Source organism: Peromyscus eremicus, chromosome 1, assembly GCF_949786415.1.
Source record: "Peromyscus eremicus chromosome 1, PerEre_H2_v1, whole genome shotgun sequence".
NCBI classification, from domain to species: Eukaryota; Metazoa; Chordata; class Mammalia; order Rodentia; family Cricetidae; genus Peromyscus; species Peromyscus eremicus.
In genome coordinates, this window is record NC_081416.1 from 89808772 (window position 1) to 89826374 (window position 17603).

Sequence of the window (17603 nt, forward strand, 5' to 3'; positions counted from 1 at the left end):
GAGACATTTCTTAGTTCATCACCTCAGACCCACTACTAATCAGTCTCTTGAAATGATCTGGGGGCTTGGGATACCACAGAGTGGTGGAGTACTCGCCTAACATCACTGAGGCTCTAAAACCAACCTCCAGTACCACAGACAAGAACAATCCATCAACAGCAAACCAGGTCTGGTAGGGCAGGCCTGTAATCTCAACTGCTTTGGAGCTGAGGCAGGAGGACCACAAGGTCCTGCCTGGGCTACAGAGTAAGCTCAAGGTTGGCCAGGCGACTTGGTGTCTCAAAAGAAAAGCACAAGAGGGTGGTACTCCCGCAGTAGCTCCAAGGCCCTCTAGGTTCAATACCAGTGCTGCCAAAAAAAGAAAGCATTCTAATCCTACAGCTCTTATTCATACAACTATCACCATGTTGATTTTTGAGAACCATCACTTCCTTTTACACACCCAAAAGCAAGTTGCTAACTCTGCCTACAGAACAAAGTATTTTACACAGAAACTATTTTGGAAACAAAACAAAACAAAACAAAACAAAACAAAACAAAAAAACAAGATTGCTCCGAAACACCATGGTGGGAAAAGGAAAGTGTTTGGGGGTTTTGTTATTGCTGTTTTGTTTGTTTTTTAAATAAAAGCTCGGAAAGGAATGCCCGGGTTCACAGCAGGGTCATGGCCCTTAGGTGTAGTCAGTTTATCCTTCCCTCCACCTCGGCGCGTTCCTCACTCTTTCAGTCAACAAGCATTTGATATAAATCATCACTGTCCACACAAGCCCAGGGGACCTGCGAGAGATCCAAGGAGGCCAGCGCCGCTGCAGTAAAGGACCCGAAGGCTCCCGGGAAACGAAGGCGCTGCGGAGACCAATGAAGGCTGAGAGCGGGGAGTGACGGAGCAGGAGAAAACTTTCCAGCAGCAACTTGGCAAATGCCAGCCCTCGGGCACGCAGAGGGCGGGGACAGCGGCCTAGCGGAGGGCGCAGGGGACCGGCTGGGCCTGGGCTCTGGGACCACAGTCGTCCGAAGCCTGGGCTCCGTGTGTGGCCCAGCGAGGACACTGTCCCATCCGAGGCCCGGAAGGCGACGCGGGGACAGTGCGAGGCGCGCCCCGGCACTGCCAGGGGGTCCCCCACCCCCAGGCTCCCGGGTCCCCGCAATGCTCGCGGCCTCGGCCGTTCCTACCTTCCTTGGCTTTCTTCCTCCGGGCCAGCGTCCCTCCGAGTTTCCCCAAGAACGAGTCATCCTTCTTGCGGGACGGAGGCGACTTGGGGGTAGGAGATTTGGGGACCGAGGGAGACTTCTGCGGAGAGGTGGCCATGGCGGCGGGACGCGGAGTTGGAGCTGGGCGGCCGCGGCGGGCGGCGGCGGGACTGAGGCTGCGGCTTTCCAAACGGAAGCGGAATTATTCCAGGCATTTGAGGCAGCTCGCTCGCCTTTCCCGTCCCTCGCTCCCTCCCTCGCGCCGCCCTCCGCCCTGCAAGGAGCTGCTGCGCCTGGGGCCCCGCGCCCCGGGCTGTCCCGGCTGCGAGGATGCCCAGGCCTGCCGCTTGCTGGGGTCGATGCATGCAGGGACACGTGCGTGCAAGGGGGACATGAAGCCTTATCTGGAGCCTGGAAGCCTTCATTTTTCCCCTGCCCTGCACACACACACACACACACACACACACACACACACACACACATACACACACATACACACGGCTTGGCACAAGTCAGGATCCGCAGGGAATCAACCTTGCTGCTGGGGTTCGCTTGCTCTACCCCTTGCATAGGTCCCTGTATTGATAGCATTCTCGTATCTTGAAGAAGTCAACGAACCAAAATGGGCTCTGGTCCCAACAGACTTCTGCAGGAATCTGCGGGCTTCGACCCTCTCTCCACACTCAACTAAAGCTGGAAGTCCAAGACAGAGACCCAGCTTATTCTTGCAAAGCATCCATGGGTCTGGCATCGTAATTGCTTGTATGAAAAGAGCAGATATAGAAATACAGGTGAGGCAGGCACAACCATGGACTCCTGCGAGACACTCATCCTAACCTCTATCTAGCCAAAAGCAATAGAGTTAGTTCCAGACTCTTTTGGCCTGACATTGGAGTCACACAGGGCAGTTTCAAAGACTCATGCTGGCTAGTGTGCTTCTTCGTCCTAAGTTCTGGCTTGGCTTTTGTGTTTGCCTATCTCTTTCCCATGCTTGCAGGGCACCTTGGTAACTCACCAGCCAAGAGTTAAATACTGTTTCCACAGCTCTTTCCCTGATGAAACAGAAACAAATTACCCCTCCTTACAGAGAACTGCTAACAAACTACAATTCCACTAAAGTCAAATTTGGGGGCGGGGCAATGAGTTTATCAGACTTAGTTACTGAGCCTGGGTGAGGGGGTTACCTACAGGATTGTGGGTGACCCCAAAGCAGCCGCACTATTGGAAAGTCCTACCGCAGCATGGATGAGTTCTCCTGACTGTGTAAATGGAGCCCCCTTCAGCTACCCTTGTACAGCCTACTACTCTAGCACCTGCAGAGACCCTGGGCAATTAGGGCAGAATTATGTATGGGGGTTGCAGGAGGGAGTGGCCAGAATTGAGAAGGGACCCCAATGACTCTCCCAGCTCCCTCCTTCTATAAGGAAACATCTATAAGGAAACAGGCCCCATCTCTAGGTGTCTGTGTGTGGGAGCGGTTACTTTGCAAGTACTCACAGCTGCCTAGAAGAGGAGGATGGCTATTATGCTTTGAGGAGGGCGCTCTACAACACACACACACACACACACACACACACACACACACACACACACACCTGTCCTCTAGCCACACTGATAGAATCTGACTAAACACCTGACTCAAAGGGAGCAAGAGTTTGGACTGAGCTGGAGAAACCATGGTCCAGTGCCTGGGCACTAGGCTTGCTGGTCATGCCACATCCTGGCAGGGGTGTCTGTTTTCAGCCCCAGGCATGCTGATGAGTGACACACATGTTGATGAGGGCTACATGTGTCTTAACTTACTTCCTATTGCTCGGGTAAGGACTAGAACCAGAAGCAACTGGGGGGAGGGTGTTATTTCACCTCCTGGGTTGTAGTCCAACATGGAGGGAAGTCAAGGCAGGAGCTGACGCAGAGACCATGGAGGAACACTGCTTACTTACTGGCTGGCTTCTACTGGCTTGCTCAGTTTGCTTTATTATACAACCCAGGAACACCTGCCCAAGGGTGGCACCACATGTAATGGGATGGGCTATTCCATATCAACCAAGAAGATGCCTCACAGGCTTGCTTCCAGGCCAACGTGATGGGGGCATTTTCTCAATTGTGTCAAGTTCACCCAAAACTAAGCAGCACAACATGCACTCAGAGAGACAGAGGGACAGAGGGCATGATCTGTCATGTGTGTGTGTGTGTGTGTGTGTGTATGTGTGTGTGTGTGTGTATGTGTGTGTGTGTATGTGAGAGAGAGAGACAGAGAAAGACAGAGACAGAGAGAGACAGAGACAGAAAGAGACAGAGAGACTCCAAGTATCCAGAGTGAATAAAGAAGTGTCCTCAAGAGGTCACCTGGGCTACACATGATAGTACACACCCATAATCCCAGCCCCCTAGGAAGTGAAGACAGGAGAAGGGGTTTAATGTCATAGTCAGTTCCATGGCTAGCGAGACGGTCTCAAAGACCATGTGATAGTCTAGGCATGAAAACTCTTGGGATCTTGCATCTCTTCCCATCCCCACATGAAGTTCCGGCAAGGCCAGCTGTGCTTCCATTTGAGAAGACACTGCTACTAAAGCCTTCTTGGAACCATTCACCATTGTGTGTTCTAACTCGCACACTGACTAGCACAGGTTCCTGAGAACCATGGGGTCCCAGCAGAGTGTGGATTCACTTATGTCCACTCAAGACTTGCATTTGACCTTTCTGGAACATAATAATTTTCCTGGTGCCTCTTACCAAGCAGAAGAGGAGTTGAGGTATCTACTAGCCTGGGACAATTTCTACACACACACACACACACACACACACACACACACACACACTCAGGAAACACTGAGGCAGGCCACAGTGAAGTTGTGCTTCAATTATATCACTAACCCTTCTTGCCCAGAATCTCAGACACAAGAAGACATTTTCTATACTTGCACAGTATAAGCTCTGGTTGCGGTGTCTAATCCACACAGCTCAAAAGCCTTCTCTGAGTCTCTGTTTCTTCCTCTACTAAAGGAGGTGGTTGGAATAGAATAGTGATTCTTGAGTCTGATGGGGCACTGCCATCTCCTATGAGTTTGTTTGAGTATTAACCAGTATTGTTTCCAGAGATTCTGACTCAAATAATTCGAGATGAAACCAAAGGGTAGGGATTGTTAAAATATCATCAGGTGATGTTAATGTAAGTGGTCCACGTGTTAGTGTTGCAGGCTGCTTCTGGCTCTAACATTCTGTGGGTCTGTCACAAATTGCTGCTAACTTTCTGTGTGCACTGAAGATGTCCGAAACACAGCAGCATCAAGCTATTCATGGAGATCTTTAAGTTGCCCATGTATGGACTTATCTATACACAACCCTCTCGGAAAATGTTATAGTCTTCTATATACTTCGGAAGCCACTGAGCACAGCTGAAAGGAAGTCAGTCTTGATGGTTGAACACTGCCTCCTAGAACATGCCATCAACTAGCTGTGCAGACAGCAGAACTGAGCTTGTACACTGACGAGGGGCTCTTCCTTGGCACAGTCTTGACAGGGTATTGGAGTGGGAAGATAAGACATGGATGCTGATAGGGTTTCCGAATCTGGACAGAGACAGACCTCTCTCAGTGTGTGTGTGTGTGTGTGTGTGTGTGTGTGTGTGTGTGTGTGTGTGTGAATTTGGCTAAGGATCGTGCTCGAATATCTAGGATTGGTGAATGCATGCTGAGGCTTTTGGCAGTTTGGACGGTAAACAGTCCGTTTCCACCCCTACCAGCAGAGCTCCCCTGCTTTGTCGCTCCACTCTCTTCTCTTGAAGATGGTCTCCGACTGAAACTGAACTTTGTTGGTGGCTAGGAAACCCCACAGTCCTCCCACTTCTGTCCTTCACAGTGCTGGGGATCACATAGCCACACCCAGCTTTAAAAAAGACACCGTGTCTGGGTGTTTTCCCTGAATGTGTGAATGTACACTAGGTGCATACCTTGGAGTCCAGAAGAGGGCATTGGATCCCCTGGAACTAGAGTTACAGACTGTTGTGAGCTGCCATGTGGGTGCTGGGAGTCAAACGCATGTCCTCTGGAGGAGTAGCCAATGCTCTTAACTGCTGAACCATCTTTCTTGCCCCACATACCCAGATTTTTATGTGGGTGCTGAGAATTTGAACTCAGGTCCCCATACTTAAGCACAAGTACTCTCACCCACAGGCCATCTCCTTAGCCTGACTAACTTTTTAAACAAAGTCATGGTACTCTGTGCTCTGTATGATACTTTTTCTGGAGGCCTCTTCTCTAGCCTCTGAGTGGCCCACACCACTCAAAGATCCACAGGTCCTAAACCGTCACCAGACTTTCCTTGGGGGATCATATTTCTTTCTAGTCCTGTGCTCTTCCCAGGCATGCTTCTGTCAGTCTGGTCCTCTTCCCTCAAGAGCCCAACACCCACCTGTGTGTTTCACAAGGTGGTTCATGTATTGCCCAGGCCCCATTGGACATCCCCTAACCAATGCACACACAGGCAGAACTCATGCACATACAGGCAGAACCCATGTGCATACAGGCAGAACCCATGCACATACAGGCAGAACCCATGCGCATACAGGCAGAACCCATGCGCATACAGGCAGAACTAACTTGACTCAGTGGGTTACCAAGAGAGGAAATGAACTTTTAAGGAGTTGTCTGGAAGTTGCTGAGTAGACGTGATCAAAATACATTGTATCCTTACATGAAAGTCTCAAAGAAGAAATTTAAAACTAAATTTTTGTAAAGAGGAGCTAGGGAAATGGCTCAGTGAGTAAGGGTGCTTGCTATGCAAGTATGAGGACCTGAGTACTGTGGGATGTTCTGTATGGCAAATGTGTTGCTAATTAGTCAATAAATAAAACACTGATTGGCCATTGGCTAGGCAGGAAGTTTAGGCAGGACAAGTAGGAGAATAAAGCTGGGAAGTAGAAGGCTGAGTCAGAGAGACACTGCCAGCCACCACGATTACAAACAGCATGGGAAGATACTGGTAAGCCACGAGCCATGTGGCAAGGCATAGATTTATGGAAATGGATTAATTTAAGCTGTAAGAACAGTTAGCAAGAAGCCTGCCACAGCCATACAGTTTGTAACCAATATAAGTCTCTGTGTTTACTTGGTCGGGTCTGAGGCTGTGGAACTGGCAGGTGAGAGAGATTTATCCTGACTGTGGGCCAGGCAGGAAAACTCCAGCTACACCTGAGTTCAGATCCCTAGCACCCACATAAAAGGCAGGGAAAGGCTGTTCATTGAGGCTAAAGGAGCAGAGATAGGAAGATTTGGAGAACTTGCTGACCAGCTAGCCTAGCCAAGGCAGCAAGTTTCCAGTTCATTGGGAGACCCTATCTAAAGGCAGTTACATGGAGAATGATAGAGAGATAGATGCACAGGTATCCAAACTCTCACATGCGTGCATCACACACACACACACACACACACACACACACACACACACACACACACTAGCAAGCCCCATATGGCGACACTTACCTGTAGTTTCAGCACTTAGGAGGCAGAGCTTGAGATCACCACAGGCTTGAGGCCTCACCAGAGATATATAGCAAGACCTTGCCTCCAAAAAACAAAGGTGGGGGGAGTAAGATGGCTCAAAGGGTAAAGGCACTTGCTGCCAAGGCTGACGACCTAAGTTCGATCCCTGGGCTCCACAAAGTAGCTGGTCCTTTGCTCTCCTCATACACACCATGAGGCTTGTACCCAACCAACTCCCACATTAATTAAAATTTAAAATGTAGTAAGTAAATAAAAATACAAGAGTAAGCTACACACAGGTCCAAAATCATAATACCTATCCAAAATAACAAACAAGTCTTTGTGGGGTTTAAAATGTATAAATCAAATTAAAATGCACAAAAAATGAAGCCTTTCTACTGGGAGGTGAGTGAGTGAACAGTATTGAATGTCTTCAGGTCCAGCCACTCCTTGGGGAGAAATAAAAGAACGCACTTGACATTAGAGTTCAGCAAATGGAGGATCGCACAGCACAGCCATTGGGAGAACACTGGAAAAGTAACTAAGATGTTGAGATAATGAGTGAAGATTGGCATTCAGAGCTCGGTTCAGACAGAGTTCATAAATTGTGTGTGTAATCTTTTACTTGTCACACAGCTGTCAACTTTACTTTCACAGCGTTTTCCTTGTATTTTTCCATGTTCCTTTTAAAAAGATCATATTTCTTCCAAGCTAAGCATGAAGGCTAGCTAGCCGTCTCAGAACAGGTTACGGCAAAACTCACAAGATTCATGCCAGGGGAAGGTTTCCCTACAAGTGTCCCCTCAGAGTCAGACCATACTTGGAAATCGGATTATTGAAGACACAGTTAGAAGGACCTCAGACCCTTTATGGACCCTAAAGTACTAGGGGTGGTCTTTGAAGGTCATTCTGCCAGTGAGCATGCCCCTGAAGTATGGTGGCCAGCCCATCCAAGAAGGCTGATGTCTTTATGAGATGAGGAACATCTGGACACAGGCAAGAACAGAGAGGGCATGATAGGAAGCCGATGGTCACAAGCCAAGGAGGGCTTGGCAGAGGCATAGAAGGATCCTCACTTAGAATCTTGAGGCACTCTGGCTCAACAGACACCAGGGTTTTGTACTCCCAGTGTCTACACCCAAGGGCAGTCGGTCTCTACTGCTCTGAGCGACTCAGGCAGGCCCAGGAAGCTAACACACATCTAAGAGTCATGTGACTGTAACCTGGAATGAGCATTTTACCCAGAGATCTGGGTCCCGATCTGTAACCAGAACTTGTTGACCACAGTGACATACATGGGGAGGGACCAGAAGAGCCTGCCAGAGTCTCTCTGATCACGGATATGGAAGTGTGCTTTCAGAAGTAAGGCCATGTGTGTGGTATGAAAGACTCTGGAAAGTGGGAGGAGGGGCATAGTTCTAATATGAGGGGTCATCTACGTATCCTCCTTAGGGACTCTGGGGTCTTAGCAGAGGCCTTTGAAAGCCAGTCTTCTGGCATGTACTCTGAAGAATAATGGGTACTAGTCTAGGAAGATCAATGTCCTTTTGAGAAAAAAAACATCTGAATACAGGTGTGTTCTAGAGTTGTTGGTGTGGTTATAAAAAGCCTTGCTGTGCATACTAAGGGCTCTGGGTTGTAGTGGTGGCCTTGGAAGGCCAGCCTGCCAATGGGCATGGGAAGAAGAAGATGGGAGGCCTCAAGCATGTTTGGGAACATAGTAGACAGAGGGTGGGATGAATTTTGTTTTGTTTTCTGAGACAGGGTCTCACTGTGTAGCCCCAAATAGTCTAGAACTCACCCTATAGACCAGGCCAGCCTCCAACTCACAGAGATCCATCTGCCTCTGCTTTTCAAGTGCTGGGATTAAGTGTGTACAGCATCCCACCCAGCCAGAGGTGGGATGTCTTTGAGGGTTACACAAATGGACTTTGGGTGGGGAAGAGCTCCAGGTTCTTGAAACAGATGATGCACTTAGCTAGGAGTCTCACGTGAACTGTAGACATACAGAGGGATTTCTCTCCCTGAGTATAATAGCTGACTACCAGCTACAGAAGCAAATCTCTAATATCAGTAGCTGAGATGTAAGTCAGCCAATGGATGACTTGAGAACATGGCTAAGAACAGTAGCAGCAGTTAAGCTTATGTGCGTATATGAATACATATTTATAGATGTATAAGTGCACATGTGTTTGTGAGTACGTGCTATAGAACATGGTCCTCCAAGCAAAGCAGATGTCATCTTCATCAGATCAGCCTTTTAAGAACCCATCACAATTGGGCCTGTGAACTGTTGACACTCTTCCATAGGAGGGGGAGGGGAAGGTCACTGGACTCTCATCTAATAGTCCAGCCACCCTTCCCAGCCATTTGTTTGCAGTTTTGCCTAATGGCACATGCCTTCTGGGTCTGGGGAAGTGATAGAGTATATAGTCCAGGAAAGGTTAATAGAAAGGGACTTTATCTATGCAGCTAAGGGTAGCCATCGTCCATCCTAGGTGCAGACTTTACAGGGTGGCTGCTTTGAGCCCTCTACACTCCTGCTCTGTAAGGGAGTCCGATGAACTCATTGGTTTCCCAGGGTGAACTTTGGTTTGTCCTTGACCTTATAGAGTAGGCAGATGTTTACATCTCCCCTGGAAGAAAAATGTCACTACAGTTCACAAGCTCCTGTACATTTGAGTATGCAGAGTCCAGAGGAGGACAACATAATCCACTTGTTTTGTTGCTACAAGCCACGGCAGAAATATGAAGTAGAAATTCAGCTGATTATGACAAAGCTAGCAGGAAGAATCAAGGAATTCTTCCAGAGGAATCCAAATCTCAGGGAGTATTTAGTGTTATTCCAAATCTCAGGGAGTATTTAGTGTTATTCGGCTTTTAATATATCGGCTGTTTCCTGCTATGAACTTCTTGTGTGCTCTCATACCTTCCCCAAGAACTTCTAACAGTGTATTTTATCTGATATACTTCTCTAGCATCCAAAGCCAAAAGGCAGACAGGAAAAAGCATTTCACACCAATCACTGAGTCTCCTGAATTAAGACAAACACTCTTACAGAGACACCAGAGACACCACCTGTCTCCTAGGCCTAGGAGACAGGCTAACATAGGTGCATAGCTTTGTTTCTTGTGCAAATGAAACTCAGACCCTCCTTTCTCTCACAGCCCAAATGGTATTCCAGAGCAATTGATGCAGAACAAAAGGGTTTTTTGCACATCAGGTGTAGTGCAGCTATGAGGCAGGTTTCCTAGCTCTGAGCAGAGTTACCCCACCCTGCCAGTATATGGAGACATAGAAATAGAGAGGCAGTTACATTTTAGTGACTTACAGACTCTTTTACCTAACAACCTGTAAGATTGTAGTTTGAGCACATTTACGATAAACTCATAACGTTTCACCTAACCACTTATAAGAATATATTTTGAGCACATAAATTCACTTTCTGACTTATTCCAGGCCTTATAAGACCCCACCTCTTTTATTCACTCCTTTTGGGTTGCACATGAAGCTGACTTGGAAGCCTTGCATGGTATTGTAAGTTAGTTAAGGCTTGCAAGGTAGTAGACGGGTCATGGGAAAAGGAACAGGAAGGAATGATGATGGAGAAGAGCAAAGATGAAGATGAGGATGGAGATGGAAAAGAACTTAGAGTTATGATGACAGGAAAAAAGGGACCAGAGAGGAGGTAAGTATGAGTACAGAACTGAAGTGGTGTAGATGGAATCTTGTCTCAGAGGAATAAAGTAAATGGACTGTAGAGCTCGGTGTACTTAGAGTCATTCCCTCAGATTATCCCTGCCATTTGTATGTCTTTCCCAGGACTTTGGGAGAAATCTCCTCAGGGCAGGCCGTCAAGGAAATTTCGATATTTTGTTGTTGTTTTTGAGACAGTGGCTCTCATTGGTCTGGAGTTGTCTATTTGGCTAGGCTGGTGGCCAGTGAGTCCCAGGGACTTAGATGTCTCGATTTCCCTAGTGCTGGGATTTAAGCACCAAGCACTTAGCTTTTTAAGGACAAAAGAAAGCAGGTGTGAGTCACTTTACAACTGGGTCTCACACTGTGGCTTGGACTATCATCCCCAATCTGTTGTCCCCTCTCCTCTGCCCCTTCCCATATCACTGTGACTTGGAACCAAGATTTCTCTGCTATGATAGTATCGGCTTCCTTCCACACACCATCTCCAGACTTGTGTGGCCAGCAGGAAAAAGAGTACTTGCACCAGTGTTTGCTGGGGAGATACTAAAGCTGTTGAGAACTGAGGCGTTTCCTGGAGGAAGGCCAGGGGTGTGTGAAATGGAACAAAATCTGCAGGCGGCTTCTTCGGGAAACCCTGAATGGTGGGCTCAAAGCACAGCTGGCTAGCGGGCAAGGAAGGGGCTGGACAACTTGTCATCAGAGGCCAGGCCAGAGAGATGACCCAGAGCAGTTCGTACACAAACCATTATCCAGGAGGCAGTCCTGGAAGGAGTGTACCACCTGACCTGGCATCAGTCTATGTCTCCCATGCAGGAAACTGCCCCTTCTGATCTGAGATTCTGTGGGTCCTTCTCAGGCTCTGCTGTTGGGACTGAGCCACTGACTCCAATTACAAAGTTAAATGCTACAGAGAAACCCTGTCTCGAAAAACAAAACAAAACAAAACAAAACAAAACAAAAAAGTCAAATGCTAACTGTTCCCATTTTAAAGTGTTTGTCTTTTTTCTTTTAAGATTTACTGATTTTTATACTATGTATATGAGTGTTTTCCTGCATGTATGTTTGCACACCATGTGCATGTCAGGTGCCTATGGAGGCCAGAAGAAGACATCGGATCCCCTGGAACTGCAATTGCAGATGGTTGTGAGCCACCACATGGGTGCTGGGAATCAAACCCAGATGCTCTGTCAAAGCAGCAAGTGTCCTTAACCTCTGAGCTATCTCTCCAGCCCTGGCTTTTCCATTTAAAAACTATACACAGCAGGAACCTTGAGGGAGGCAGGTGGGGGGGACCAGTCCTGTGCCACAGATGGAGACATCAAGGCACACTGAGTTTCTGGGGCATCCAGGGAGCAGTACTGAGCAGGAACTAGAATCCTAACCGAGCTACCTATCCCTCAAGGGCTGTGCTTAGAAGGAATATACTTATTGAACTGCTGGACTATTTCAGTTATTCTCTTAAGGTCTTGTTTACACATGCATGTATGTGAGTACTGCTCACACACCTATCTGTGCACACATCAAATTACTGTGGACGTATCTTCTATTATTCTAGAATGAGGGGGGAACTGAAGTCACATGCCACCACACCACTGCTCAGCATCAGGCTGTTGGCTCTGGTATCACAATGCCTTGAGCTTCTACGTAGTCCCCCTGAAAGCTGGCAAGAGACACCTCTCCTCACACTCACCCCAAACCCTCTGTCAGTTCCTTTCCTTTCACATGCCCCTTTGTTCTTCAGCACCAGATGTAATCCTTTCTTTAAAACGTGTTTATTTATTATTGTGTGTGCTTGTGTGTAGGTGGGTGCACACAGCCATGCGGTCACTCTGGCATGCCACCGCGTCTCTCTAATGCTTTCTTTCAGCCTTATTCCCTTGAAACAGGATTGGTCACTGAACACAAAATTTGCCCTAAAAGCTCGACCAGCTGGGCAGTGAGTTTGTCTCTACCCGACAAGTGCAGCCAGGCCTGGCTTTCACACAGGTGCTGGGAATATAACCCAGGCCCCCATGCTCGTGCAGCAAACATTCATACCCACTGAGCCATCTCTCCAACACCCATCTCACACCACACGTCTTTTTTTTTTTTTTTGAGACAGGGTCTTATGTATCTAGGCTGGCCTGGAACTCACCGTATGGCTGAGGCTGTCCCTGACCTCCTGATCCTCCTGCTTTCAGCTCCCAGGTATTGGGACAACAGGTATATACCACCACACCAGGTTAGGACTGGTGCATGATTCCCATGACACTCACATTCAAACCCAGGTTCACAACTCCATCAGCATGTGAGATAAAGAAGAGGCATCTCCCTAGCCTAGCGAGGGATGTAGTAACATGACATTGTCCTCGACAAAGTTCCTGCTAGAGAACAGCACAGTTGGTGGGTAGGGGTGGGGGCAAAATAAAATACGGCATTGCATTTTAAGTGAGTTCATGATTTATGTCAGGCTACATCTCTAGCTATCCCAGGGAGCATGCAGCAGGTTTGACTTTGGAGAGGTGCAGCAGAGCTAGGTAACTTGACAGTTCTGGATCACTAGTTGCATGTTGGGACACACACACACACACACACACACACACACACACACACGCAGCACAAAATACTGGATCAAGTGGCAGCCTGGGCTGTGTCCCCAGGTTTACCTTGACAGAGTGGTTGCTAGCACGTTGTTTGTGAGGATTGGTGGTAGAAACCCACCTGAAGCAGGAAGGGAAAGTGCAGGTACACGGGGCAGGAGACTGGAGGGGGTGCAGAGTAGGGCTGTGCAGCCTGGAGAGCTAGGCCCCAGACTCCTGAAGCCACAGCTGGGTTGGGTCCCTACAGACGTGAAGGACGACGACAGTGGTCATTAGTTGAGTACCTGAGCCTCTTTGTGTCTCAGGCTCATCCTCTGAAAATTCAGACAATGCTTACCCAGGACTGCATTTTCAGGAGGAGACTGATTGCTAGGCAGGGTTTACAGAGCCCAACAGGTGGGGCCAGCTGAATTTGTAGTGTTAATGGGGTCCAGGGGCTGCCCTGGTCAGCAATGTTGTCATGGGTTTTGCATTCTTTTTTCTTTCTTTCCTTTTTTGTGGTGCTGAGGGTCAAACCTAGAACCTTTTATTTTCTTTCCCTTCCCCCTTTCTTCCTTTATTTCTTCCTCTCCTCCTCCTCTTCCTCCCTAGTCTGTAGAAATGAGCTGAGAGAAGCAGGCATAATTACTCAGCCTACTCCTGAAGGCTCGGGATGGTGATCTGTAACAGGTATAGAAAGGTGGAGTCTGTCTGCCTCAGGACCACTGAGAAAGTAGCTGAGTCCCAACAGATCCCCAAAAACACCAGTCAAGCATCAGAGGTGGCCAGCTCTGTCTCTTCGCCTTATAGGTCAGTGTCTACAAAGCATTTCCCATTGACAGCCAATGAGAAAAGCAAATCCTTTCAAACAGTGGACCAGAGCTTTCTCACGATACAGGGGGACTGAGTGGAGTGGGGAGTGTTCCCGGGACTGACCGGTAAATGTTCCGATGCGGCCATCCAGGTGCATTACGACTTACATTCTATACATGGACATGTGCTGAGGTTAAGAATGAAAGCAAAACAAACTTGATCCTCAAAGACTGTGAGTGGAAGAAAGCAGCCAGCTCTGTGCAGAAGGGCGTGCCCCTGGTGAATAAGTGGAATTCAAAACCAGTCTTCCCCAGGCAAGAGAATGAGAGGACCAGGCAGGCTGGGGTAAGGACAGCCTCATCCCTCCCCCACGATGGCATTGAAAATACCTTTCTTTGTTGAGAGAACACACCTGAGCCAAGCTCTCTCCACCTCTCCCCCTGGAATCCAAGGAGAGGCCGGGCAGGTCAATCCTTCCAGGTGCCTAGTGTAATGAGAGGCCAAGTGCTAATTTCCAGACGCCCGTACAAAATCAAGGCTTTGTCCAAGTCCTTTCACTGAGAAGAAAGAGATGAAATGAACGCTACCCTCAGAGGGGCCAGGCAAGCCCACATGAATATGTTTTGATTCCTGAGACACAAAACCATTTATTTGAGGGTTCATTTCGGTATTTAGAGCCATGCACATAGAACACGTTTCCAGCGACATGAATAGCTACCAATTGTTGCAGCAGATCAATCTCTTACAAGCGTGTCAGCAGCAAGGTGAGGGGAAACAGGAGACTTTGCCCCCACGTGAACCTTCTGAGGACCATCGGTTCCCACATTCATCGACTGCCACTTTCTCCATTCATGCGGTGGCGCCAGCTGCCCGCTGCCACCTCTGCCCAGCCAAGGTGGTTTCTCTGATCAGCCACCTGGGTGGGGCAGGCTGCCATTTTCAGTTTGGAAGGAGAAGCCTATCAATCTGCTGCCTGGGAAGAGAGACATCACCGGATTGTCATTTGCCCTCCGAACGCAGGAAACATCAATTGCATCGCAGTTCATCAGAGTTGGCACCACCTGCCACTTCCTTTCTCAGCGGTAATTAACATGCTGTAGCTCACCATTGATTGATTCCAAGCAGCCTGACGCTGCCAACAAGGAGGTCTAGATGAAATGCTACAACCTGATAGGATTTTTCACAGTTTTAGCAACACGAACTTATTTTTATTGCCAGACTACAATAGTCTGGGAGAGAAGCTTTTTTTTTTTTTTTTTTTTTTTTTTTTTTTTTTTTTTTAAGCTCTTTATGCTTTTCTTGGGGGATGGCAGTGAGTTTCCCAACCTGTGTATCTCTTTGGCTTTGGAGGTGGAGAAGAGGGCAAAGTTCTTTTCTGTAGACTAGCACCCAGCACTCTACCAGCACTCAGAGAATGTTGAATAAGTAGATCAATAGATGGGCGGTTGAAGAGACCACACTTAAGAACAATTCTTGATCCAGTGTGGGTAAAATTCTGAGCTTGTGATTATCAAAACCTGTCTGGCTTGATTTCGACGCCATGGGAGACTGACGGTGAAATATGACCCAAGGCTGGAGCTTGACGTCAGTTTCTTCTTGACTTTCTACCCTGGGGCTCTTCTGTAGAGCAGCACAGAATCCTTTCATAATCCTGCTCCATTGCACAAAGGAATTGTCTTCAAGATGTGCTTTGTGCATTTTGAAGGTCTAGAACATTCTCTGTTGTAAGGAATCAAACCCTTTTAGGTAGCCCAGCAGCCACAGTATAATAACCCAGCAGTAAGACCAAGAATCACCCTCTTTCCTGGCCATTTTGAGAGAATAGCTATTGCTCTAACTAGTAAAGTTAAGTGCCAATTCTTCCTCACAGTGACACCCTAGGTACCATCAACTCACATCCTCTGATAGATACACACAGACATCAGACAGCGTGCTTTCATCTAACTGGGAAAATGAAAACTGGGGTTACACATCTCTTTCTCAAAATGAGCTCATTCTTGTGTATCCAATATTCTCAATGCCTGGAGGGGGGGTGGAAAAATATTTTTTGAGACAAGGTCTGTCTATGTAATCTTGGCTGGTATGGAACTCATTATGTAAATCAGGCTGTCTTTGAACTCAAAGACATCCACCTGCCTCTGCTTCCTGAGTGCTGGGATAAAAGATGTGTACCACCATGCCTGGCTGAAAATATTACTTTGGTGACCTCTATATATCTTTATTACTATGCAAATCACTGCCTCAAACATCTTGGCATTATGCTATTTATATGGTAATATCTTTGTTTTGAAAGGTCCTCTTCAAATGATAACCTAGGAGAATCTGAATGATGGGAAATCACATTACCCATGTCCACTACATATGCAAATACACAAAAATAAATAGCCAGAAGATGCAGCATTTGTTGGTTAGTAGGTAGATAGGAAAATGCCTCCACTGTTTCCTAGTATTAGAACTGAATATACTAGAGGACTTGATTCTAAAAAATAAAAACAAAAACAAAAAGGAAAGAGAAGGGAGTAAAGACAACTGCTGTACTTCAGTGTGCCGTAGAGGGTTGTGCTTAACTACTCCCCAAAACACTGGCAGACAGGGGCCATCTACATGCATCTCGATCTGGCTTATCCCCAGCCAGCTTGGATCATACAGACAACCTCTCAGATGGAAGTAATTAATGAGTCAACTTAGATTGAGAAAAATCCAGTCCCCAGTTACAACCAACAGCTACCAAGCACCTTTGTCTAATGAAACATTTAAACACTCATGGATATGAGTGGCCAGATACACACTGAAGAGTCCTGTAGTCTCTCTCATGACTAGTGGTTAAAGCTTTTAAGAATTCCATGAAAGGAAGCAATCCAATATTTTATGACAAACACATCACCACTCTAAGTCTTCTTCCATCCTTGTATGCACTGTCCAAATACTCAAGGAAGGCCAACTGTTGGCATGGCCACTCCATCCACAGAAAATGTCACACACACACACACACACACACACACACACACACACACACACACGATTCAATTTGGAGTTAGATAAATGGGAACGCTGCCTTCAATTCTCCCTGGAAGTCAGAAGTGGTTTTGTCTTTGTCCCAAAGAGGTCGTGGCACTTAAGATGACCACTGGTGACCATGGAGAAGCCGCCTCCCCTGGTACCACAGTGTGTTTTTTAGTAGCAGTATCAGCTCACCAGTGTTTTATCAACAAATGAAAGCTTCCCTGTCTGCCGTCACCAAAGCTTCCTCAAAAAGTACTTTAAAACCCTTCATTCTAAAAGCACTTATTATGGTCCAGGGCTAGAAGCCGAGTATTGTGGGAACAACAGGCTTCTTAAGGTAGCGGATTTGGTGAAAACCAAGAACCCTGCTGGCATGAACTTAAAGTTTTATTTCCTTTTTTCTTTTTCAAAAAAAAAAAATTAAATTAAGGCTCAAATGTTTTGTTCAACTCTCATTGCTTATGTATATTATATTAAGGCTTATAAATATACCTGGTAAATTAAATTCACCCTGGATTGAATTAACACCTGCTATATGAGTTATTGGCTTTATTTAATCAGTAATCTCAGGGTTTCTCTGCTTTCTCTGGAAACACAATTTAAATATTAAGCTAATCTTTAAACTGCCGCTGCTGCGTCCTGACATTTGGAAACTGGTCAGCCGTGCAAAAAAGACAAATATGGGCGTATTAATGAAAAGGCATTTCTTAAAAGTCTTAAAACATGTAACTCAATGAATTATAAAGAAAAATGACAAAGGCGGCAGGCAGGTCAAGCCTGTGTGACTTTCCAGGGAGCAAACAATGCTGGGCGTCTGCCAAGATCACCTCCACTCTCAGGACGATGGGCTCGTGT

At 47.1% G+C, this 17603-nt stretch overlaps 1 protein-coding gene across 2 annotated transcripts in view; it reads right to left on the bottom strand.

Moving 5' to 3' along the window:
- Window positions 1-1405, bottom strand: part of Parva (parvin alpha) — a 155123-nt gene extending 153718 nt beyond the window's left edge. Inside the window, exon 1 of one of the 2 annotated variants that reach the window (XM_059268737.1) lies at window positions 1174-1405. In XM_059268737.1, coding sequence (XP_059124720.1) covers window positions 1174-1309 — 136 coding nt within the window. In that variant the 5' untranslated portion in view covers window positions 1310-1405. The remainder of the gene's footprint in view (window positions 1-1173) is intronic. The other variant, XM_059268746.1, reaches the window with a different exon arrangement.
- Window positions 1406-17603: the final 16198 nt, after the last annotated feature.